The sequence below is a fragment of the Puma concolor genome, chromosome B2, assembly GCF_028749965.1.
Source record: "Puma concolor isolate L17-30 chromosome B2, mPumCon1.1.hap2, whole genome shotgun sequence".
Classification (NCBI taxonomy): domain Eukaryota; kingdom Metazoa; phylum Chordata; class Mammalia; order Carnivora; family Felidae; genus Puma; species Puma concolor.
This window is the reverse complement of record NC_141671.1, coordinates 15,715,007-15,741,283: the sequence shown is the minus strand read 5'-3', so window position 1 is coordinate 15,741,283 and position 26,277 is coordinate 15,715,007. Positions and strand designations below refer to the sequence as shown.

General features: G+C 49.8%; 1 protein-coding gene across 5 annotated transcripts in view; it reads right to left on the bottom strand.

The window, feature by feature from the left end:
• The window catches only part of GFOD1 (Gfo/Idh/MocA-like oxidoreductase domain containing 1), a 120,234-nt gene that overhangs the window by 53,755 nt on the left and 40,202 nt on the right, over positions 1 to 26,277 (bottom strand). The window contains exon 1 of one of the 5 annotated variants that reach the window (XM_086706257.1): positions 5,280 to 6,126. The exons of 3 other annotated variants lie outside the window; for them this stretch is intronic. Coding sequence is in view for 1 of the 2 variants with exons in the window: in XM_086706255.1 (XP_086562381.1) it covers positions 3,912 to 4,056 (145 nt within the window). In the remaining variant the exon portion in view is untranslated. Of the gene's footprint in view, positions 1 to 3,911; positions 4,436 to 5,279; positions 6,127 to 26,277 lie in introns of those variants that run through there. One more of the 5 variants, XM_086706255.1, reaches the window with a different exon arrangement.

Below are 26,277 nucleotides of genomic sequence, written 5' to 3'. Positions count from 1 at the left end.
CACACGAATATCTGCTCCGAGCCGTGGAAGTGGCTACTTGACACGAAGAACACAAAGCACGCACTTGAGGGCTCGGCACATGCTGGCCATTCGCCTACCTGATCGTTAGCATCATAATCTGTGTGGTTATCATGACCAGCCTCCAGGTGTCTGTTCATCCATTCAACAGACACGAACTGTGTTTCTCTAGCACCAACCACGCGCCAGGCACTCGTAAAAGACAGACGTGGTCCTCAGCCCTCATGGAATTTAGGGTCTACAGGCAGGGGCTGGGGCTGTTGGCCCTGGTAGGCCCTGGATTTTTATCCGAAGGGGAGTCTCAGAACAGTTTTAATCAGGAAACGGTAGCTCATATAGATGCATCACGCTTCTCGGGTTATCCACAATCAACATTTTATATCTATCCTCTATCGAGCACTCGCCATATGGCGGGCTCTGCACTAAGAATTCTACCTGCGTTATCCAGCCATGGCTACCCACAATGGGAGCTGGGCTGACGGCGGTGGGGACAAAGACAAGTGGTCAGATTCAAGAAGGACATGCTGGTAGAATGAAGGGGGCCCAGGGAAGAAACCAGCACAGACCCTGCCCCTGGCTTCTCAAACCTCCCCATTACCCTCGTCGTCATCCCAGGTCACGATTGTCATCCACGCCAGGCACCAGATTAAATCAACTTGTCAACGTCCTTATAAAGCACCTACCATACACACTGCGCTTTGAAAGACAACGAGTTCCCTAACAAGCCCGTGCTAGGTTTCTCCGTGCCCTAGAGTATTACAGTAATCCGTGCTTGGGTGCTCCGCCTTTACCTACTTTCGAAAGCTGAGTTAGAAATAGGTTCCAAAAGAACCCGACAACTGCCGAACGGTCCCACTGATTTAAGTCAGCTCCTAGAGCAAAAGCGGAGACTTAGACCACAGGCTACTAAGTACCAGTACTGTTTACTGACCCAGCAGTGCTGCTACGAGAGACGGGCATCACCTAGCACGGAGGGCTTTTTATTGGATCATGCAGCCTGTCACGCACAAAGACCCACAACAATGTCAGGCTCAAAGCAGCAACCAAGCCCTGAGCCTGGGGACAGCGTCTCGTAAACACGGCAGGGAAAGCGTTGCTAGAATATGGGTTCTTTCAGCCACAGCATGAGTTTCGCCATCACTTGCCACATCATCACTGAAACAATAACGCAGGCCTGCGCTGGGACCTGCTGGGAAACCAGTAAGTCGAAAGAGCTGAATCCACCCCTCCGTGTAGAGCACACACTCGTGTCAGTAAGAACATTCCAGAAACATGTCAGTACATTCCAGAACATGTCAGTAAGAACATTCCAGAAAACATGGGCCGCTTTCATCACTGTAAGGATGAATTGACTGCACAGCAGGTGTCAGGCACATTGAGAAGATGGAAACAAGGTAAGAGGGAGAAGGGGCTTTCTAAAGGTGAAGGCCTTGGGGCTCCCATCCTCTTCTGCCTGGAAGAACGTGGGTAGCTCGTAGGCAAGAAGAAAGGTATTCAGCCCCAGACCTGGCTTAGGCCTGTCGTTTTTGGAAGCCAGCCACGCAAAAATCCAAGCAAGACACACAGCCTGGGTGACGCGTGGCTGATGAGACAAGGTCCTTTGGCTACATATGAAGCTGTTGGGGATGATTCTCCCGGCATGGAAGAAGTTTTATTTTCTTATCCCACCCTTCAAGCCATGAAGCTTCTGATATCTTGAAAATAATGAATATGGATGTCCTAAAGGGGGGCACAGAGAAGCCTGCCCTGAATTCAGACCTGGGCCACCACTTGTAGGAATCTCTCTCCTGGAAGCCCAGAAGAGTGGCTTGATCGGTCACCTCTGCTGTATTTCTTCTTATATTCTTACTTAGAGGTGTAAGATGTTAAAGCAGAAAGGCATCTTGGAAGTCAAGCTCAGACTCCAGTTAAAGCTTAAGAAGTAGTCCCACCATCTGACACCGGCTGAATGAAAACCAAGTTCTTCTGAGCACTGGTCAAGCAAGAGTCTTCCTGTTATCCTGGGAAATGTTTCTCAGTCCCTTTTGCCGATATCATCGATAATACAAAGCCCCAGAAGGAAGTCAAACAGGCAGAGAAGCCAACAGACATTTCAAATGCATCCTTAGCAACAGCAGTCAAATTATGGGAAAAGCCCAAACGTCCATCGACTGACGAATGGACAAAGAAGATGTGGAATATTACTCGGCGATGAAAAAGAACGAAATCTTGCCATTTGCAGCAACGTGGATGGAACTAGAGGGTATTATGCTAAGCCAAAGGAGGCAGTCAGAGAAAGACAAATACCGTATGATTTCACTCATAAGTGGAATTTAAGAAACACAACAGAGGAACATCGGGGAAGGGGAGCAAAAATAAGATAAAAACAGAGGGAGTCAAACCCTAAGAGACTGTTAAATACAGAGAACAAACTGAGGGTTGCTGGCGGGGTGCTGGTGGGAGGGTGGGCTGAATGGGTGATGGGCCCTAAGGAGGGCACTTGTTGTGATGAGCACCCGCTATCATATGGAAGTGATGAATCACTGAGTTCTACTCCTGAAATCATCACACTGTATGTTAACTGACTTGGATTTACATTTTCAAGAGTCGAAACAAAACAAAAAACAAAACAAAAACAAAATGCCTCCGGACGAAGTGTCTGTTCCCTGTTTCCTGGTCAGCCCGTGTCGTTGGGGAGCTGCAGCAGGTGGTTCCTGATTTTGTTTTTTTCCCCTTAATTTCCCATCCAGCAGAGGCCTTGGCATGGGGGGGAAAGGGAGCAGATGGCTTTTGCTCGAGGCCAGGCTGCCATGTTGGACCTCTCCTGCATTTCCTGTTGAAGAAAGAACGCAGAAAGAAAGACTCGTGCCAGTTGAAGGAGTGAGTGTCTTTCCAAAGGAGATGGCTGTGATTGGAACCTGGAGATCAAGATTCCAAAAAAGGAAACAGGCTATTTTAAAAGCTCTTACTTTGCCCTGTGGGAGGGAAGGATGCCAGAGAGCTGCCCGGGACTCTACTGGCCAGAGCTCTACTCCCAAGGGACAGAGTGATGGCAAACGACACCTGGCCTCCCTACAGCGTAGGATACCAAATGGGCCACTCCTGGATCGCCACGTTTTAAAACGGGACCTCAGGGACGCCTGGGTGGCTCAGTCGGTTGAGCGTCTGACGGTTGATTTTGGTTTGGGTCATGCTCTCACGGTTCATGAGATTGAACCGTTTGGGGCTCCGCGTTGTCAGTGCAGAGCCTGCTTGGGATTCTCCCTCTCCCTCTCTCTCTGTCCCTCCCCCAGTTCTCTCTCTCTCTCTCTCTCTCAAAATTAATAAACGAACATAAAAGAAAAAACCAAAGTGAGACATCAGATCACACTGCCCTCCTGCCAGCCACCCTCCGATGGCTTGGTGGCACCCTGAACAGAGAAGCCCCGAATCCTTACCATGGCTTACTGAGCAGTCCTTGATCTGCCCCTCCTCCCACACAACCCCACACCATGGCCCCTCGGCCCTCTCCCCGTCCCTCGTTCCCTCCCAGCCCACCGGCCTCCTCTTTGTCGGGAACACGCCAACACATTCCCGTTTTGTGCTTGCTGTGGTTTCCACCTCCAACATGCACCCTGGGAATGTCCCCAGACATTCACACATCTCGCTCCCTCGCTTCCTTCCATTCTCTGCTCAGCTGGCACATCTTCAGAGAGCCCTTCTCTCGTGACCCCAGGAGGCCAGCAGCCCCCCCCCCCGCCCCCATCACTCTTGGTCCTCCCCCTGCTCTGCTTTCTGCAGGGCCACCATCATCCCCTTAGGGGACACCAGCCCCCACAGGAAGGTGTGTGACCTCCGTGCGGGCAGCGCTTGGTCTGCTTGCTACCCTGTCCCCAGTGACAACGGCTGGGACAGAGAAGGCATCCAAAACATACCTGCTGGCTTGCGCGGAACTGAGCCCATGCCTTTCAACCTGGTCTGGAGGAAGAAAACTTGATTTTCACGGGAAAACCCAAGGCCGGCGGGCCCCCGTGACTTCTCTGTATACACAGGCTTGTTTCCAAATATATATTCTCCCATTTGTCCGCATCGGCGCCATTTTTAAAAGGCGACACCTCACCCAAGCCTTCGGACATGCCACACGGAGCCAGGCAGAGAGACCCGGTGGGGAGGGCTCAGCAGTGGAATCCCCAGGGAGCGGCTCTCCTCCCGCTCAGAGCCCACGCGTGGCCCTGACCCTCAGGAGAAGACCCCCTCCCGTCTCCTTCCGAGAGACCGCTAAACTCGAGAGTGGAATGCTAAGGAGGTTAACAGTGGAAGAGAAGCAGGAGCAAAGATAAAAGCTGCCATACACCAGGATGGCCTCCAGAACCCTCCTGAAAACGTCCCGACTCCGTGGGAATAAAGGCAGAGTTTTTCCTTTCCAACTTCACATCGGATGGACGCCCAGGAGAAGACCCGGCGGGACGCCCAGGAGAAGACCCGGCGTCCTTTCTTCTAAGTCTCTAGAATAAACTAGATAGTCCTTTTAGCTCTCTGCACTTCTGGTTAGGCAGCTGGCTGATGCCTCTACTTTGACAAAGGACTGATTTTTCAGAGTCTTTAGGAAGAAGTAGGCACAGGCACGTTCCTCCTTTGTGTGGGAGTAGAAGCTGGCTCCAAAGCAAACCTGCACGAAGCATGTTCCAAGCGTGTTTTTTTTTAATTCCATGCCCAGTAACTGTGCTCTGAGAAATCCACTCCACACGGGATGTCATAAATCAGGCAAAAAGTTATATGCTAAGATAGTCATCTAAGCACATTTATACTAGAAAAAAGACCTGGCAACAACCTAAACGTCTGAACATAAGAATTATTTTGTGTGTAAAATTCTTTAAAAAAAAAATTTTTTTTTGAACATTTATTTATTTTTGGGAGACAGAGACAGAGAACGTGTGTGGGGGGAGGGGCAAAGAGAGGGAGACACAGAATCCAAAGCAGGCTCCAGGCTCTGAGCTGTCAGCACAGAGCCCCACGCAGGGCTCGAACTCACAAACCGTGAGATCATGACCTGAGCCGAAGTCGGCTCAGATGCTCAACCGACTGAGCCACCCGGGCGCCCCTTGCGTGTAAAATTCTTAGCCCAGTGCCTGGGACACAGTGAGTATTCAATAAGGGGTAGATATACAACCTGTGTTGTGAATAATTACAGAAAATGTGGTATACTAGATGATGAATAATTTCTTAAGCTTCCCCTCCCCCCCTCCATTGGTGTGGCCACATGCATATCAAAATCTGAGCGAAAGAAATACTTGAAGAATTACCTTGCAGTGGGAGACTGGATATCTGCCGGTATTGTCAGAAAAAGCCCCATCAAATCTTTTTCCACCAGCCCGAGCCCCCTGTATTTGACCAGTGCACAAAAGGCACATGCCGCCCCCAACACCTGTTTTCTCTCCCCTGACTGCGGCTTTATTCATCTTTACTAGCCTTTCCTCTGAGAGGCAGCGGAGAAAAACCTCATTCTGTAATTCAGTCAGCATCTTTAGCGTCTCTCACTTTTTGGGACTTGGCTAGGATGAACGTCACAGGGGCTGGACGCCCCTCCTGTCTAAGGCGGGTCCCTGGAAGAGTGCAGAAGGGTTTGCTGGGCATGCCGAGCCTCCCTCTAGGGCTGTCAATCAAACAGACCCAGCAACTGGGAAGCAGCCAGGGGCGAAATCCAAACTTACTAGCTGCAGCTCCTTTGAGGAGAAACGCATCCAAGGGATCCCAGGGAACGGCTGGGGCCCCTCCCCTTTTTCACTTCTGTACGTACATCCAGGTGCAAACACATTTGCACACGCAGACCTACTCACACAGACACACATGTGAAGACACGACGCACAAATAACGCATGCACACGCAAATACACAATACACAGGATCGCCCTCCCTTTTCCGCTAATGATGCCCTTCTCCTGGGAACGCTGCAATCCAACCCTTGCATTCTAGTGACAACAAAAAGAGCCAGAAGATTCAGGGTGTATGACGCCGTGAAAACCCCAAGTGCTACCATAGCTGTGGTATTCCGGTACGGCCGGAAGGGACTGGAGAGACAGGCCCCCCTGCAGAGAAGGGCACTGGGGTTCCTCAAGGGATGCTGGGTGCCCCCAAGATGCTACAGCACAGACTCTCTATTCCTTCCCCAGTAAATCCCTCCCTCCACTCCCCCCCCCCCCCCACTAACCACGAGTTAGTCTCACTAACACCTCCCCAGGACAGGGGCAGACGCTCCCAAAGAGCAGAGCGGAGATGCTTAGCGCATGTCCACACTTGGACCCTTGGCAAGTGAGTCACTGTTTCAGGCAGATGAGAAGAAGAGAGAAAGAAAAAGGAAACCCACGTTCCTTTCGATTGAGATAATTTCTATTTTAGAAAGCCAGCTAGCAGAGTAGACTGTGAACACGAATGACTAGCGATTTCACCCCAGGAAGTATTTTAAATCCACCTTGCTTTTCTTTTCCTTACTTTTCTTTACTAAGTTGTATTTATTTAAGTAATCTCTGCACCCCACATGGGGCTCGAACGCACAACCCTGAGATCAAGCATCGCGTGCCCTGACTGAGCCGGCCAGGCGCACCCCTACCCCCCCACCACCTTGCCTTAATTGGTGGTTTCTTCAACATCCGATGCTGCTTGAAACGCGGATTCTTCCAGGAGGGAAAGCATGTGTGGGAATGAACGTGGCACCCACAAAGTGCTGCACCCCTTACAGCTGGTTTACTCAAAACTTTCTTGCCACCCAAGTAGGTGACAGTCTGCTTCACTTCCAAAAGAAATCAACAGGCAGAAACCCCAGACAGCATTACGTTTGAGGACACATCCAAAGTGCCCAGCGAAATGCCTGGCAGGCAAAAAGCAACATAAGCACCAGACCCCCTTGCTCCAGCATTCGAGTGAGACAGACTCCTAATGACAGCTGAAATTCATATGCAGTAATGCTGACAAGGACACTCCTGAGAAAACAGGACCGGTCCATTTATTGAGCACCTGCTGTGTGCAAAGCACTGGGCTAGCTGCCCTCTAGAAGGGTCACGTGTCGCCCTGAGAGTACAGCTAAGCCCACTCTCCCATACAGGGGAGGATGCTGAGGGCGCTCAGGCTGCGAGGCCAAGGTCATTCCGTAAGTAGCTCAGTACACGACACCCTACCTCCCTAGCTCAGCTTCTTTACGTGCAAAGAAAACTCCTGACCTGCAGATGTGATACTTCTGTTCCCTGGGATGCCGACTGAATGCGCTGCTCTCATTTTGCAGGCACCAGGGAGCGGGCAGCCGCAAGGGCCCGGAGGCAAGCAGAGGGAACGACACCCCTGGGGACCGAGAAGCACAGGTCAGGGTGGATGGGTGAGGCAGGGACTCCCTCCAGCAAGGGACGACCCGGTACCCTGCAAGCAGGATGGGACTGGGAGCCAAGCAGCAGAGGACAGAGAGCCCGTTGCCAAATGACACAGGCTCTTTGCAGGGCTCTCCTGCTTTGGGAATGAATGGCTGGGAGAGTCCACTGGGGAGAGAACACAGCCCTGGTGCCAGAAGCTTGGGGTTCGAGTCTCGGCTCCTCTCATTTCCTGTGTCTTGGGGCAGGTTATTTAACGTCTCTGGGCCTCAGTTTTCTCCTCCATGAAGCAGGAATAGGACGGCATTTCTTCTGTGGTTGTTGTGATGAGCAAGACTACGGAAAAGCATTTTCAGAAAACACAGGAAGCTGGAAACGGCCCCGGTGTGGTTCTGTGGGAACCCGCAGAATGAACCAGAGGTAGCAGAGGCCCCCAGCATGCTGAGTTTTTCCAGTCTGACTCAGTCGTCTGGAAATTACATTCTCAAGGTCATGCAGAGTCTGCCCAGAACCCAGGGCCACGTGTCTTCGCACACAAATCAAGCCCCTGCAAGCGAGAATGTGTGTGCAGGACGGCTGGCCTTTCGGAAAAATCCAGAAACTGTGCAAGAATCCAAATGGACAAAAGGAGAGACTCGAGGGAGGTAGCAGAGGCGAGCAAACCATAAAGAGTTCAAAACACGATTTTTTTTTTTTTTTTGCAAGGACCGCTTACAGAAAACTTCCCTGATGCTTTTGGGACACTCGGTTCACTGAAGTCTGACGCACCCACGTTTCACAAATGCCCGACTGCAGTTGGTAAGGAAGGAAAGTCTGTGCCAGCATCTGCTATGCCGGGAGCTCCCTCGGTCTGTGCACATCTGAGAGGCCCGGGGGGCGGGGGGCGGCCTGCTGGGCACCTCTCCATCGTTAGCGTGCCCCAGGACATCAGACTGAGCCTCCTGACCCTGAGGCCACCAAGCACGGGATGGGACTACCAAACTTTGAGGCCAATCTTGCCAAGAGAGAAAACCGACCAGTCCCTGATGGCAGGCTGCTGACTGCTCCCTTTTCAAGCAGCTCGGAGCCGGGCAGAGCACAGAGTCCTGACGGCACGCCCAGCGACAGCAACACAGTCAACATTCAAAGACACGCAGGCCTGGGGTGTCTGAGCATCTCGGGGCTGGGAAAGTCCAGGTGGGAACCAGTGACTTTTTCCTCCCAAACATCTCTGAATTCCACATTCCCTTTCCTTCGTGGCATTAGAAAATAAAAGGGGGTTGGGGAGGACGCCGGGGAGGCTCAGTCAGTTGAGCCTGCGACTCGTGATTTAGGCTCAGGCCATGATCTCACAGTTCGTGAGTTCGAGCTCCGTGTGGGGCTCTGCGCTGATGTGTGGAGCCTGCCTGGGTCTCTCTCTCTCTCTCTCTCTCTCTCTGCCCCTCCCCTGCTCGCATGGGCGCTCTCTCTCTCTCAAAATAAATAAACTTAAAATGAAGAAAACAAAAGGAAAACCAGCCCACGTGCAGTGTGTGGAGAAGGCTGGGTCCCAACCACATGAACTTCCCTTGCACTGGTCCCAGTGCCTCTTCTGACTAAACATGAGCTGGGCTGGGTCCAGGGTGCCACCAGTCGCTGAGCCCCATGAAAACGGGGCGCTGGAGAGGAAGTGAGGAGGGCGTGCACGTGGAGGCTGGGGGAAGTGCCACCCAAAGCCCCGCGGCAGCCTGTGAAGACACACACTTGACGTCTCCATTTTCCGGTCCCCTTCTCAGCTCGGGCACCCAGGGTGACTGCGTCGGCTGCTCATTTCCACCACCTTGGACACCCAGCATGTGAAAGACGGCCTCAAGTTTAAGAAGAAAAAAGGTTCAAGGGTTCACATCGTGAGGCTGAGGTGTCTCAGCAATGTCTCCAACGGAAGCACAGGGAACTTTCTCTGAGGGAGTCCGCCAGCCCGTGCCCCGCTGGGGCGGGGGAAGGGATCACCTACGCCCCCGCACCGCCCTTCCATGCTTCCCGCCTGTGACCTTCCGTCAGGGGCAGAGAACTTTCTGATCATTCAGCCGCTCTGATCAACTTCCTGCCTTGCCTTCTGGTCTGCTTAAAAAGTACCGTGTTGGGGAGCCTGCGTGGCTCAGTGAGTCTGACTTTGGCTCAGGTCATGATCACACGGTTCGTGAGTTCGAGCCCCGCGTCAGGTTCTGTGCTGACAGCTCAGAGCCTGGAGCCTGCTTCGGATTCTGTGTCCCCCCACCCCCGGTTCCTCCCCCGCCCATGCTCTGTTTCTCTCTCCTTCAAAAATAAATAAACGTTAAAAAAAAAAAAAAAGAACAGAACAGAAAATAGAGTGTAATGCATGGAATAAAGGAAGTATTACCCTGCAAAACTTCTTTTATATGTTCTATATTTATATATTTTATAACATATGTAATATGAATATCGTACATATTATGTGTTATTTATACGTATGTAACATATGTTATTGTACAAATATGCTGGTGTGGAAATATTGGTTTGGCAAACTATTTTTTGAATGTGATCACGTTACTTCTAGTCTCACATATTCTAGAACCTTGCCACTTCCGGATGAAGAATTAGAATCTATGGCTCTCCTCTTGAATTTAGGTGGGTCTTTGTAACTGGCACAATGGGAAGAAAGAAAAAAAAAAAAAGCAGAAGTGACACAATGTGACTTTGAAGGGTCAGTAATAATAAAAGGTGATGCAGCTTCCAGAAGACTGCTGCTTTCTCTCAGGATGCTCTCTTACAGAATCCAGCCACCATGCTACGAGGAAGGCCAAGCCCCACGCAGGTAGTTTCTGCCAACCATCCAGGCTGAGGTCCCAGAGAAGAGCCAGTGTCAACAACCAGACAAATGAGTGAGCCTTCGAGTGATTCTAGCCTCTTGCCCTCTTTAGAGCTACCCAGACGATGGAGCGTGGAGCAGAGAGGAGCTGTCCCTACCAACCCTGCCCAAATTACAGACCTAAGACCTAAATATATGGCTGGTATTGTTCCAAGCCACTAAGATTTGGGATAGCTCATTACGCAGCAACAGAGAAGCAGAATCAGTCAGTGGGTTGCAATATAAAACATACGTTATCTCTCACTATGGATCATGTTAAAAAAGTTTGGGAAACATTAGGGGCACCTGGGTAGCTCAGTCAGTTAAGTGTCCGACTTCAGCTCAGGTCATGATCTTGCGGTTCATGAGTTCGAGCCCCACATTGGGTTCTGTACTGACAGCTCAGAGCCTGGAGCTTGCTTCAGATTCTGTGTCTCCCTCTCTCTCTGCTCTCTCTCTCAAAAATAAATAAACATTAAAAAAATTAGGAGGGGGAAGTGGGTGATGGGCATTGAGGAGGGCACCTGTTGGGATGAGAACTGGGTGTTGTATAGAAACCAATTTGACAATAAATTTCATATTAAAAAAATAATTAAAAAAAATAAAAACGGGAAAAAATTTTTTAAAAAAGTTTGGGAAACATTGAACTAGACCATCGGTACAAGGGAAACTTACATGTATTCACACATTTTTCTATTCATTTATTCACTTATTTACTCTATAAACATTTACTGCGCCTAGTACTATGCTGGGCATATTAATATACTATTTATCCCATTTTCCCAGCATCCCTGAAGGAGCCAACCTCAAAACCCAAAGCTTGGCAGAAACCATTGATGTTTGCAGCCTGTGCACCCAATGGCACATTTCACAGAAAAAGCCACTGTCTCCACTCTTGACATTCACAAACATCAATACGAAGGTCATGTCTCCCTGCTGACATCCTCGTTCTCCTCTGTTGGGGGCCTTCTCCCTCATCACTGACTCAGCCCCAGCCTGTCCCTCTGCACACCAGGTAGCTTCAGAACCCACCCTGAGCAGCCCGATGTCAACACAAGAAGCTACAGGTGCAAAGGTACAGATCAGTCAAGGAACAAAAGACAGCCACGGCCCCAACTGGCGACCAGATTTCGTCTTGGCCAGATGACTTTCCAGAGTGATAAGACTCTTAGGAAGCCAAGAGAAGGGGGAGCTCCTATTTCTACGTCTACTCTGATACTTCTTTCAAAGTGAAACTTGAGGGAAGTTTCCCCATCTGGTCCCTTCACCTCTGTCTTGGCCCGCTCAGGCTGCCGTAGGGCTTCAGGCTGTGGGGCTTCAACAGCAGACATTTCTGCTCACAGTTCCGGAGGCTGGGAGTCTGAGATCAGCATGATCGGTTCCCGGCGGGAGCCTCTTCCTGGTGTGGAGACGGCCACCTTCTCCTATACCCTCAAATGGGGGAGAGAGATCATCCCTCTGGTGACTCTCCTTAGAAGGGCACTAATCCCATCATGGCGGCCCCACCATCCTCATGACCTCATCGAAACCTACTTATTTCCCCGAGGCCCCACCTCCAAAGACCATCACAATGGGGGTTAGGGCTTCCAGGTAAGAATCTGGGAGTGGGGGGGATACAACACTCAGTCCACGGCACCTTCCTCTCCTCGGGACACATGGTTCCTCTTACAGCTCCACACCTGCCAACGGCCTGTGCACGATCACAGCCAGCCGCTAGGGCTATTCTGGGAGCGGGCAGCACAGAGGATTGTGCAGCCTCTATCTCCTGCCTATCTTCCCGTCTCAAGCCCTGACAGAGGAGCCCACTGAAGCTGGGTCCTGAGAGAAGGCAGAAGACGTCAATGAACAAAGCAGCAGAGAGCCCCCGACCCACTTCCTCTGAGGATCCCTGGTCATAAAACACTTCCTGTCAATGGTCACCGGTCATGTGTGCAAGTTAATTAGAAATATGACCATTTACTCACCCAGCCCTGGTCTGTTCATCAGCATGTGACTAGGCCACGGTCTGCTTACAACAGGGTTTCTCAACAGCAGCACGAGGGACATTTTGCACGGGCTCATTCTTTGTTGGGGGCGGGGGGTGACTGCCCCGCCCTGTGGGATATTCACAGCGGCATCCCTGGTTTCTACTCACTAGATGCTGATAGAACCTCCTTAGCTGGGACAACCAAATTTACCTGCAGACATGGCCAGATGTTCCCTGGGGGGCAAAGTCTCCCCCCTGGGAACCGGGTTGACCTGCAGGAGGGAGTCCAGTGGTGGGGAGAAGGCCACAAGGGTCCTCCAGATGGTGTCCACTCTTTCTCTCCCCCTCCACCCACCTCTCATCACATTCTGTCTCCTCGGTGAGTTTCCCCTGCCTTCACCCAGCTGCCTGTGGCTTCCTCCCACTCTGCCACGAGGATCAGCAGAGAACAGATCCCTCCTTTCAAGCTTGATGGGAGGCTCAGTCCATACAGCATCACCCTGATCCAGTTCCTAAAGGTGTTGTCTGCAGACCATTTGTTCAAAAAACATTTTCAGCAGGGCACCCGGGCGGCTCGGCCGGTTAGGCGGCCGCCTTCGGCTCAGGTCATGATCTCGAGGTTCGCGAGTTCGAGCCCCACGTCAGGCTCCGTGCTGACAGCTCAGAGCCTGGAGCCTGCTTCGGATTCTGTGTTTCCGTCTCTCTCCGCCCCTCCCCTGCTCACGCTCTCTCTTTCTCAAAAATAAAAAAAATAATAATAAAAAATATTGAAAAAAAAGAAAAAAAGAAAAGAAACATTTGCGGAGCCTCCTTGAACGGCCTCGCCAAGTCCTTAAATACCAAGAGAAAGTAAGCAGAGACCTGCGAAGCATCATGTCCTGGGAGAGCCTCAAAGTCACAGACAGACGGCTTCACAGCATGGCAAACCCAGGAGTTCAGCGCCCGACTCGGGGCTCAGGCTTGAAGGACACGAGGAAGGAGTCGATGTCCCCCAGGGAAGCCATGTCAGAGCCACAGCTCCAAAGTCCAGTAAGAAGCAGCCAAGCAGGTGGAGCAGGGAAGGCCTTCCTTGAACAGGGGGTCGGAGGAGGCACAGTGGGTTCTTGGGAGAACAGGATGGGGGTCAATGTGCTGCAGAAACACCAGGGGGAAAAAAAAAACCAAACAGCAAGACAAATGTGGCTAGAAAGCCAGAGGCCTAGAGAATTTGCCACACGCTCAGCCAATGTCTGAGGCACTTCAACTGACAGGCTACCTGTGGCAGCAAAGGTCACGCCACAAACTCACACAGTCCTGAGAGGCATGGGTTCCCCAACCCAACACTGCCAGGGCAACCTCAGAGCTGCTCCTTTCTAGAATTTTCTCTCGTGGGTATCTTCGGACACAGGCTGTGTGCTGTACTTGTTACCCTCTCTTACAAGACCCTTCTTGTAAGAAGCTGGGAGTCTGTCAACCTCTAGCTTACCTACCTGAGAAGGGGGTGCCAATAAAAAAAAAATCAAGCAACTAAACTCAAGCACAGAGGAACAGAGAACTCTAGAGGAAAGTATCTTTGATTTGTAAGAAATGATGGTTGTCGGGGCACCTGGGCAGCTCAGTTGGTTGAGTATCCGACTCTTGATTTCAGCTCAGGCCACGATCTCACGGTTCGTGAGTTCGAGCCCCGCGTTGGGCTCTGTGCTGGCAGCACAGAGCCTGCTTGGGATATTCTTTCTCTCTCTCTCTCTCTCTCTCTCTGCCCCTCTCCTGCCCACACACTCTCTCAAAAAGGAATAAACATTAAAAAAAAAAAAAATGATGGCTGTGGTTCTCTACATCCTTTGCTTGCATATCGTGAGAAAGTTATCGCGTGAAGCCTTGGCACCTGCTGTTCCCTCCACCTAGAATGCTGCTTGCTCCCCATTCTCCACCCTCCTACCCATCCTCTCCTTGCCAACAAGGCTTGCTTTGCTAATGGCCTTCCCCAGACCCCTAGTGTATGCTCTTGTTTCTTGTCACGTCTCATACTATAACTGTAATTAAATAACCGACTGTGTGCTTTCCTCCACTAGACCAATAATCTCCAAGAGAGCAAAGCCTGCGACTGTCTTGGGTACCACATCTCCGGATGGGTCTGCCCAGGTGCCTCCAGCACACCAAGCAGTTGTTAGACTGCTGAGCTATCTCTGTACTGGCTGGTACCCGCCACATGCCTTGCCTAGGACTCAGACTCGGTCCAAACTCAACAACGGGTGTTCACAACAGGGGTTCATTGTCCTTCCTGTGGACAAAGGGCAGGCCCTCAGAAACGGGCTAGCCTGGGATTCTCAACTCTTGCCTTTTATCCATGGTTAACAGGCTGAGAAAAATTTAGTGTCTTCCCCAACTAGTTTTCTTCTAAAAACCCAGTATTATAAATATAGTAGTTGGGCAGTGGAGAGTATGACAGAGAGGATGTCAGCTTGTGTTCATGTTTCCCTGTGTGATTAGAATGCTAATATCAGGGGCGCCTGGGTGGCTTGGTCAGTTAAGTGTCCAACTCTTGATTTCGGCTCAGGCCATGATCTCACGGTTTGTGAGATCGACCCCCACGTCAGGCTCCAGGCTGAGCATGGAGTCTGCTTGTGATTTTCTCCCCCTCTCTCTGCCCCTCCCTTGCCTGATCATGCAAGCCTCTCCATGGGGTGGAGAGAGAGGGAGATTAACAGTTCGTGGTTTATTCTTTGGAACGTTTGAAATTTGAATCACACACATGTACTTCCTGTACAAAAAAAAATACACACACACACACAAATGAAACAAGTGTTGAAAAATTAAATTTTGGAAGTAAACAAAAATTATTTTTAATGTTTATTTATTTTTGAGAGAGAGAGAGAGAGAGAGAGAGAGAGAGAGAGTGAGGAAGGGGCAGAGAGAGAAGGAGACAGAATCCAAAGCAGGCTCCAGGCTCTGAGCTGTCAGCACGGAGCCTGACGCAGGGCTCGAACTGGCAGAACGTGAGATCGTGACCTGAGCCGAAGTGGGATGCTTGACCGACTGAGCCACCCAGGCGCCTCAAACAAAATTTAATTTTAAAATGAAAACAAAATAGGGACGTTAAAAAAAATAAAACAAATCTGACACTACAGGGTATAAAATGAAAATAAGTTTTCCCTCACCGATCCCTGTCTCTTCCCCAAACGATTATGAACAGTTGCTTGTATAGCCTCCTAGAATATTTATCTTTTTAAAATAATTAACCTAAATGGGAGCATGCTATACATGCTATTTCACACCTTCACTTTTCACCTAAAATCTTGGGAGATCTTTCCATATCCGTGGATATGTATCTGAATTCTGGTTCTACTTGCTGTATATTATATCGTATTAATATAGCACAATTCACACAACCCATTCCCCTACACATATACACTTAGGATGTTTCCAGTTATTCAACTTTATAACTCAGGCTGTAATAACCAGTTGTGCCAAAATAGGTAAACGAATCCCCAGACGTGAAGGGAATTGCAGGGGTGAAGGGTAGGTGTGACTTGAACGTTGCTATTGCTGCATTGTTGGGCATGTATTCAATCACTGCACGGCTTTATTTTCTCCATCTATAAATCAGGAAAATATTGACGGGCTATCAGGTTTCTCCCGTAAAAGGCTTGGCTAGCCTGAGAAATACAAAGCAGGGTCATTTAAGGTGACATTCACTCAAAGGCACTGCGTTCATGCAAAAGCTCAACACAGAACTGTATCTGGGGCCAGACACTGGGCTTGGCTGGAGGTCCAACAGCATGAGCCTCAGTGGCCCTGGATGTCTTGTGGCCAAGTAACAGGTCTGCCTTGCCAGGAGGGCTTTTTGCTTTCCTCCTAAAATCACTTTCAAAGCCAAAAAGGTGCTCTCATGAGTGAGGTATGAGAGAAAGGGGGAGCTCGACCCAAAGGCAATGGGTCTCAGTGAAGGCAGCGTTAAAGAGTTCCAGCCTCAGAGCCAGGGGTTTAGGAAAAAAAAAAAAAAAAAACAAGAAAATGCAAGAAAGTTGGATTTCTGCTACTTCTCCCTTGACCTTAATCCACTTTTGAGTTCCCACAATGAGACACCAAGCCCCACTGAAGGTTTAGCTTTGAAAACGTCCTTCCTAGGGACGTTTGCTAATGGCCTTAGGTGCCTGGGTGGCTCAGTGGCTCGGTTAAACATCCGACTTCGGCTCAGGTCATGATCTCGCAGTTCAAGAATTCGAGCCCCGCGTCAGGCTCTGTGCTGACAGCTCGGAGCCTGGAGCCTGCTTCGGATTCTGCGTGTCCCTTTCTCTCTCTCTCTGCCCCTCCTCTGTTCACACTCTGTCTCTCTCTCTCTCTCTCGAAAACAAATAAACGTTAAAAGTACAGATGCCCTTTTAGTCCTGATCTCTCTCAGTCGGCTCGCTGAACACAACAGACTCCCCAGCTATCACATAACAGGTGGATGTACGGCAGGGAATACCCCACAGGCTAAAATACTGATCACGACCTTTGGCAGTCCCTGCTTGCGTCTGGTGACAAGCCGCTGCACCCTGGACAGGATCAATTGCTGGTGCACTTGAATCTGGGGAAGAAAAGACACTCCCCCTCCCCTTCATTCAACAAAAATCCATTACGTCTGTGCTGGGCTGGGCTCCAGGGTTATCGATGTTTAAGATGCATGAGAGGAAGAGGAGGAAGAAAACACATACATGTGGAGACAGAGAGACCCCCAAGCCACGCAAACCACGTGCTGAGCCTTCTGTGGATGCTGTTCCGTGCGTCATCTCATCGGTTTAGCTTAATAGCGAAGATCCTTAAATGCCGAGTGACAACGTGACGTGATCAAAGGGGTGAGTCATCCTATGTACAGAGAACTCTGAAAGCCTCAAAGGGCATGTGGTGAGTCAATAAGCCTTCACCTCTACTCCAATGCGTGATTCTGTAGACCTAGTCTGGATGCCCCCCTCACCCCCACCTCCATCCACCGACGCACCCATCCTAGTGAAACCTAGAATAAAGAAGCTGGGCACGGCGCGTTTATGTACGAAGGAGCAGAAGAGACAGTTATTTCGACGGGGAAGGCAAGAGCAATGAAAACGTTGAGGAACCGAGGATGCAAATTATCTTCTTTACAAAGAAAATCACTTATAATCATACAGACTCTTAACAGATCTTGTAGGCCATGACCGGTTCCCAAGCCTGAGAAAATACGGTGCCGTCTATGAACATAAAATTTTGCCTTCCCAAACACGAACAGAGACAAGGTTTAATTTTAAGACACGATGATCCGTCCCTCCCCAGAAAAGACATTAATATTAATTATATAACATTATACATGACATATTTTGCACATATTACATATAACATTCATATATTAATCTATGTTGCTGAGCATTTATGGACTTGACATTCGTATGATTTGTATTATTTCTAAGCTTTACCGCCGACCACCCTGCAACATAGGCACCATTGTCCCCATTTTACAAATGAAGAAAAACTGAGGTTCAGTGGCCAAGTCCTGACCTAGGATCCTAACCCAGACCTCCTGAGGTCAGGACTTCATCCACGCCGCATGTTCTCATGACCTTTTGCACTGTCCCAAACGCGGCCCGGCACAGGGGTGAACATCTGGCCCCAAGCAGGTGTCAGGAAAACCCCCCGAACCAGCGAACCTGTGTCACAGCCGGTACGCCGGTGAGGGTCCTAGCTGATCATGTTCCAAGAGAATTGTTAACCCAGACACGACGCGTGAATTTTTTCTAATTGATGTTTAAGAGGGCGATACAGACACCTACTAATATTCCAGAGGCGGAGTAAAATCACAGAAACAGGGGCCCATTTGCATTCTTGACTTCTGGAGACATCCTCCCTGCAGTCACAGCCCTCGGGACTTAACTGTTCCAGATGTGCTGGGTAGGAGGGTAGAGACATACTATTCAACCTTCACTCCCATTTGATTCTCTGGAGACTGCCCCCTTGTCAAACACTGCGACAGGCTCGAGTTTTAAGCAGCTATTGTAATGCCGAGGCAAATGAGAGGGAGGGTCAAAGAATAAACAATTGAAAATTTAAAAAATGGTGATGACGAATCCCTGAGATTTCAAATGGATTTGGGCGTGCCGACAAGTCTGAGAAAGTCAGACAACATCAGCACCACTGCCCCGTGTGGGCCTGACCCAGAAGGGGCTCTGATGCCCAGCTCTCCTCTACAGCACAGCTGCAGGCTCGGAGGCTGTCAGTCTGTCTGTCTCCAATGCACCAACTCTTATCCAGAGCCTTGGACCCGAGAAATAACACCAGTTCTGCATTTCAGGAGGGTTTTGTTAGTTTGCTTCTTTTGCACGTAAAGAAGCTGAGCTTGTAAAGTTGGGTGCCGTTTATTGAGCACTTACTATGTGCTGGGCCCTGCACTAAGCACCTGGCACATAATACCTCCTTCTACCTTCACAGGGACCATCTATGTTAGAAAATATCATCCCCATTTGACAGATGAGGGAACACAGCTACCGAACTCCTAAACTCCATGGTCTTCCATCAACAGTCGTTCTCAGCGTGGTTATCCACTGTGAAGGGAGAAGACGAATTCTTTAAAAAAAAAATACCCGTGCCTGTGTTCCACCCCCAGAGATTCTTATAGGCTTGCTCTAGGGTGTAGCCTGGGCACCCAGAGCTTTAAAATCAACCTGGGTGACTCTAGGGTGCAGTCAAGATCGAAAAGCCCTGCGCTAAGGCAAGTACGTGGAGGAGGGAGGATCTGGACCCAGGTCTCTCTAATTCCAGAGCCTGGGATGGCAACTGCTGATCTCTGCAGCCCTCCCTGCTGCAATTAACATTAGGCCCCGCCAGTCGATAATAATTGTTACAGGAACGCCAAGCGAGACTAGTTCTGCCATCGCAGGCTGCCCAGGTCTCCCTGCAGCCAACTTAAGGGTTAATGTGAGCTCTTTGTGAACCGTGCCCACCTGGACTATAATCCGTCAATCTGCAGACGACCGGGCTCAGAGCCCTGCCCCTGGACAGCACCTCTCCCTTCTAGAAAAGCAAGAGCTCAGACGCTCTCCCCTTCCAGGGCTGGCTGGGTCTCCTGGCAGCCATTTTGCTAACAAATGTTTGCAGAAATCAAAACCAGATATGTTTCCTATTAAATCAGAGAACAGCTTTCAATGTAAACAGCACTCGGGTTACGATCCAAACATCCGTAGCCCATTTTGAGAAACGCAGAGCCCTCTAATACTTTAAAAGAAGTGCTTATGTTGTTATCTTTCAGTGCTTCAGCTTTGCCTGGTGTGTGTCCGTCCCGTGTGTGTCTGTCCCGCCCTCCGTACATTCTCCACTCACTTCTCTTCCCTAGTGTTCCTCCCCACTGGATAGGCAGGAACCACTGCAACTACCTGGGTATCCAGACACACTGATTATCTCATCTGCTAATCTACAAGTAATCAGACCTCGGCAGAGAACTCATTCCACGATTCACATCTGCCCAGGCTGATATAATTTCACGATATCCTGAGCATTTAACATTAAGCTCGCCTCCCCCAGCCCTCCCTACTAGCTAGGGGTAGGTAGTGCTGTGCCCAGATGCGTGTCATGATCTTGGGGTTTTATGAGTTCCAGCCCCGCACTGGGCTCTGCACTGGCAGCGTGGAGCCTGCTTGGGACTCTCTCTCTCCCTCTCTCCGCCCCTCCCCCGACTTGTGCCATCTCCATCTCTCTCAAAATAAATAAACTTAAAAAAAATTTTTTGGGGGGCTCCTGGCTGGCTCAGTCGGTTAAGCATCCGACTTCGGCTCAGGCCATGATCTCGCGGTCCATGAGTTCAAGCCCCACGTCAGGCTCTGTGCTGACTGCTCAGAGCCTGGAGCCTGTTTCAGATTCTGTGTCTCCCTCTCTCTCTGCCCCTCCCCCGTTCATGCTCTGTCTCTTTCTGTCTCAAAAATAAATAAACGTTAAAAAAATTTTTTTTTAATTTTTTTTAAATAATGAGGAGCAAAATGGGGTACAAACATGTTTGATGTGAGCTCATCGGGCAGGGAGGTGAAAGGGTAAGAATCTGTATGCACCCCAGTGCCCGCACTGTCCATCCCTGGGTTCAAATGGTTTGCTCTTGTTCATGGAAAAGTGACTAAGGCCATGGTGTCATGGAAATTATCAGACTTATCTTACTGACCATTTCTGTTCCAAACTAGCTGTGACCTCAGGCAAGCACCCTAAAACCACTCGGGGCCCAAGTTTCTTTCTGTATTCTGAGGCAGTCTCCAGCTCCGCAGGTCCGTGAGCACCAACACAGAAATTTGCTCTCCCTGTGTCCTCACACACTCCTGTTGCCACAGCACACATGGGGGCTTTGCCCCGATTTCTGAGCTGGTGAGGGTTTGGGTGAAAAGCTGTGGGGGAAACAGCAAATCTGAGATCACTGCAAATGACACGATCTCTTCAAAATGAAACGCGGCAGGGGCGCCTGGGTGGCTCAGTCGGTTAAGCATCAGACTTCGGCTCGGGTCATGATCTCACAGTTTGTGAGTTTGAGCCCCGTGTGGGGCTCTGTGCTGACAGCTCGGAGCCTGGAGCCTGTTTCAGATTCTGTGTCTCCCTCTCTCTCTGCCCCTCCCCTGCTCACGCTCTGTCTCCCTCTGTCACTCAATAATAAATAAACATTAAAAAACATTTTTTTTAATGAAACGCGGCACACGGAACTGACAGGTCCCACAGAGAGAGACACCGGCCTCTCTGGAGAAGATATTTGAATTTAGACTTGTCTTCAGTTTCATAGTCCGTGCAAAAGAATTGCATCGTCTCAGCTCCACTAGAAAAATCAACCTCCTCTAATTATCAAGTGAATCCCCTAAACCTACCTTGATAAATAACACAAATACCAGCCTTCCTACAACAGCACATTTATTGTCAGTAATGCAGTAACAGACCAGCTTACGGGCACGGTGGAGGGGATTAAACACGGGCAAAGAAACAGAGCTCAGCCTCTGGCAAAAGGCAAAGTGGAGGAAGAGGGAGGAGGGAGGTCGTTAGCATTCTGGTAAAGGAGAAGTCTGGCAGCGTTCCAAGCCCGCGCTCCTGTCTCCATAAAGGACCAGATTTCCTGATGCTTCATGAGCACCACTTTTCACTTATACTAATGTGCGAATATTCAGGAACTAATATGCATATCAACAAGATCTAGACACTGCCATGGCCATAATCTATTTGATGACTGTAATAATGTTTGCACTTGTACTGAGCCCTTAATCTTTTTTTTTTTTTAAGTCTACTATTTATTTTGAGAGAGAGAGAGAGAGAGCACACACACGCAAGTTGGGGAGGGGCAGAGAGAAGGAGAGACAGAATCCCAAGCAGGCTCTGCACCATCAGCTCAGGGCCCGCTGTGGGGCTTGAACTGAGGAACTGTGAGATGGTGACCTGAGTCGAGATCAAGAGTCAGATGCCTTGGGAGGGGGGATGGGCTAAACGGGTAAGGGGCATTAAGGAATGTACTCCTGAAATCATTGCTGCGCTACATGCTAACTAACTGGGATGTAAATTAAAAAATAAATTAATGAATCTGAAAAAAAAAAAGAAAAAGAGTCGGATGCCTAACCACTGAGCCCCCCAGGCGCCCCTACTGAGCCCTTACTCAAAGGAGACCAAGATCCAACCCTACCTTTCCCCTAGCAGCCTAGCCATAGTATTCAAACAATTCAGGAGAATAAGCCCTTGTCTAACATTTTCCAGGGCCAAAGGCAAACAGATTTTGTCCTTTGGCAATGCCTGGCTTCTTCCCTCGCAAAGCCACCGTTCTGACATGGAGAGAAGATGCCTGCCACCAGCCAGAGGGAGGGACAGCTGGGTCTGACCTCACCGTTCTTGCTAACAAGCTCGCTTCGCTTTCCAAAGAACCAAGAAACGTGCTCTGTAAGAAGACATGTTACTGCTGCAGCTTAGAGCAGGCACACACATTAGAAAACACAGGTCTGATCTTTAAGAAGCCAGGAGCTTGTCCCACTGGGTCACACAGTCCACACATCCCACCCTTCGCCGTCCTAAGCCTCTGGGGCTCGACACCGCTGTGCGGGTCTGATCTCTTCATAGGGCATCACGTCAAGGAAGCAGCCAGGTGCGGAAGGCTTGATTAGAAGAGACGTACACACGGCAGCAGAGGGAAGGTGCGAGAGCTTCTGCCTGCTCCGCCGCAAAAGGAGGAGAGCAGTGCTGGCAGGGACTAACCAGGACTCGCAGGGCGAGAGGCGAGCACAGAGCCACGGGCTGGGGTCCAGACCAGCCACCTTGTCCACGTGCCTAACACACACAGCCCCACTGCTGGCATCCTGAGGCCGGAAACTCAAGTTCAACAAAGCCGCTGCTCTGGGGTCTGTAACACGCAACAGGGCGTGGGTTTTTAAACAGCCGCCCGGGTCAGTGGCATTTATTTAAAATCACTTTTCTTTGTTTTTATTTTTAAATGGAAGGGCTTCTTTAAGTTTATTTGTTTATTTTGAGAGCGAGACAGCACGAGAGGGGGAGGGGCAGAGAGAGAGGGAGAGAGAGAATCCCCAGCAGGCTCTGCACTGTGAGCACAGAGCCAGATGCGGGGCTCGAACTCACAAAACCGGGAGATCACGACTTGAGCCGAAAGCAAGAGTCGGACACTTAACCGACTGAGCCACCCAGGTGCCCCTGAAATCACTTTTTAAAAACATCTTTTTAACGTTTATTCATTTTTGAGAGATGGTGGGGTAGGGCAGGTGAAGAGAGAGAGAGAGAGAGAGAGAGAGAGAGAGAGAGAGAGAGAGAAAACATGAGCGGGGGGAGGGGCAGTCTAGAGAGAGGGAGACCCAGAATCCAAAGCAGGCTCCAGGCTCTGAGCTGTCAGCACAGAGCCTGACACGAGGCTCGAACCCATGAACTGCAAGATCATGACCTGAGCTGAAGTCAGACGCTTCACCGACTGAGCCACCCAGGCGCCCTCAAATCACTTTGAAACCCCCCATGGACCTCTTCACCTGACACTTCAAAATCAAACCCTAGGAACCAGCACTCCTGCGCTGCCCTAAGAGAACAAGGGCAAAGCTTGGAAACAGAGATCTGTATTTGTTAGCACAGTAGGGGCCACCGGTGGGGTGATCAGTTATGACAACGCACGGCCCCAATCTCTAAACCTGAGGCTACCGTCAAAAGGGAGGACCATCCTTCTGGAAGACAGTCAGCCCAGGAGAAGCCTGGGCGTGCAGCCCCAGGAGAGGAAGGCTAAGCCAGGAGGAGCTGGATATGTGCCAGGTCCAAACAGGCCTGCTGCAGCCACCTGCTAATCCCGGAGTGACATTCTCAAGCAGTGTCAGCAGACACGCCCCCAAGATTGGTGGTGAATCCCATGTGCAGGCTGCGTCTGCTCCCTCAAACACATTTATGCAGGTGGCAGCCAGTTACGGCAAGGGAGGGCTTGCAAGGACGTGGGCATCCTGAGAGAGAACGTGCAGGCCACCATGATCCCACCAATCTGTCCTGCTGACAGCAAAGAAAGCTTTTAGACACTGGAGGCATGTATTTGAGTCTCCCCTCCTTCTATCAGCCTGTAGTAATGTGTCCCTTACCCCCACCAGACCCTTCCTGCCCACTCGTAGGGCCTACAGCTGAAGTGGCTTCCTGAATTCTAGGCCCGTCCGCTCTAGGTGTCAACGTTTTTTGGCAAAAATTTCCCAATCTAGAAGGGAATGTTTAAGAATCCTTTTTGGAACCTGCATGCCCTCCTAGATGTTAAGCAGATCCCTATGTTACCATCATTATCGAAGAGCAAAGATTTCAGTTGGAAGGTGTATCAGTCTGCTAGGGCTGCATAACAAAGTACCCCAGATGAGGTGACTCAAGCAGCAGAAATGTGTGGTCTCACAGTGCTGGGAGCTGAAGATCAAGGTATCAACAGGGCTGGTTCCCTCTGAGGGCGTGAGGGACAACCCATTCCACACCCCTCTCCTGCTTCTGGCCATTTACAGGCAACCCTTGGCTGGTTCCAGATCGCTCCAGTCTCTGCCTTTGTCTTCACATGGAGCTCTCCTTGGGCAAGTGTCTGTCTCCAAATTTTTCCTTTTTATTTTATTTTTTAAAGTGTATTTATTTTGAGAGAGAGAGAGAGTGAGGGAGAGAGAGAGAGAGAGAGAGAGAGAGAACAAGTAGGGGAGCAACAGAGAGAGAAGGAGAGAGAGAATCCCAAGCAGACTCGGATACTTAAACCGACTGAGCCACTCAGGTGGCCCCGAGTTTTCCCTTTTCATAAGGACACCAGTCAAACTGGATTAAGGCACACCCAACGACCACATTTTAAGCTGAAGGCCCTATTTCCAAATAAGGTCACGTTCTGAGGTATTCAGGGTTAGGACTCCAACAGAAATTTTTGGGGGGGCGGGGGTGGGTGGGGAAGGGGCACAATTCAACCCATAATGGGAAGGAATCTTAAAGATCCAGGGATTTTCAAGCTATATTTTATGAAACACCAGCTTTTAAAAATGCTCCGTAAAAAGAATCTCTCCACAGGTGTATACGTACCCCCAAATTCACTGAGTTGCCTACATTAAATATGTATAGCTTTTTATGTGTCAATCCTACATCAATAGAGTGTTTTTAAAAAATAAATTAAGGCCTTTTTAAAATTAATAAATTAGAAAAAGAGAGACACAGACAGAATCCTCTGGTCTGCTATGTTTGAGAATTGCCACGACCATATCCTAGAAATTCATTATTATGACACAAACTCCTCCTCCTCCACGTCAGGCACTGAGCTTGCTGGAACTCCAGAATTCAGTAAGACCTGGTTGCCTCCAAGGAACTAGGGGTTTTTTGAGGGGGGATGACGGTGGGGGTGCACAGAGAGGTAAATGTCACTGTACTGTGGTTAAGTGCTATGACAGAGGCAGGTGCAAGTCACTTGGGAGCCCAGAGAAGAGAAACTTACCTTCGCCTAAGGCATAAGAGAAGGCTTCCCTTGAGGGATTTGGGGGAACCTACCTGGGTTTTTTAAAATGCAAAGGTGGGGCACGTGGGTGGCTCAGTCAATTAAGCATCCCGCTTTGGTCCAGGTCATGATTTCATAGACCGTGAGTTTGAACCCTGCATCGGGCTCTCTGCTGTCAGCACGGAACCCGCTTCAGACCCTCTATCCCCCCCTCTCTCTGCCCCTTCCCCACTCATATGCTTTCCATCTCTCTCAAAACTGATAAATAAAAAAAAAAAAAATTAACGCAAAGGAGTTTGCCAGGCAAAGTCATCAGGAAGGAGGCATTCCGGTCAGGAAAGCAAAGGGAACTGAGGTATACTGCAGTGTGTATTTGAGGTGCTCCTAGAGAAGAGAGGACAAGGGCAAATGACGGGGGGAAGGGGGGGTGGAGGTAAAAGATGAAGACGTACAGAGCCAATGAGGGCTTGAAGTTTATCCCAAGAGTGAGAAGAGCCAGGGGAAGCCCTGATGCGTGGGGGATGACAGAACGAGAACCAGTTCTGAATAGACGCGGGGTAGATAAGAAAGAATAGAGGCTGGGAGGCTGGTGTTGGCAAAGCATCATTTCGCAGCCATCCTAACAGAGACCGGCTGAGGTACAACGCCATCGATGGATGTTAAACCCAGGGAGCAGTTGTGAAGGTGAGCCAGAAATAGTCTCAAAGAGTCTCCCCACAGACTGCTTGTTAATTGCAACCAAACAGATAGTAACAGACACAGGAGCAACCAGGCATGCCTTGAACTGGGTGATGAAAATTGCCACCACCAATGCCGGGCAGAGACATTGTGCATCTCCACATGGGATCCTGAGAACAGGAGAACCTGAATTTGACCATGAAGAAACTCAGACGAACCCAAACTGAGCGACATACTATTAAAAAAAAAAAAAAAAAAAAAAAGGAACTGTATTCTTCCAAAATGTGAATGTCATAAGAGAGAGAGAAAAACTTGAAAATGTTAATGAGACATTGAGACATGACAGGTAAACACAATGTCTGACCCTCATGGTGCCTGTGGCGAGGATAAAGGGCTACCGAAGACACTATTGGGTCAAGTGGCAAAGCTGGGCTATGGAAGGGAGATGGGAGGGAGACAGCGTGTGGATGGTTAATTCATGGAAGTTGAGATAACTGCATCGTGGTCTTGTAACAGAACGTCCCGTTCTTAGGAAATACACACGGAAGTATATAGGCGTTACAGGCCATGATGTA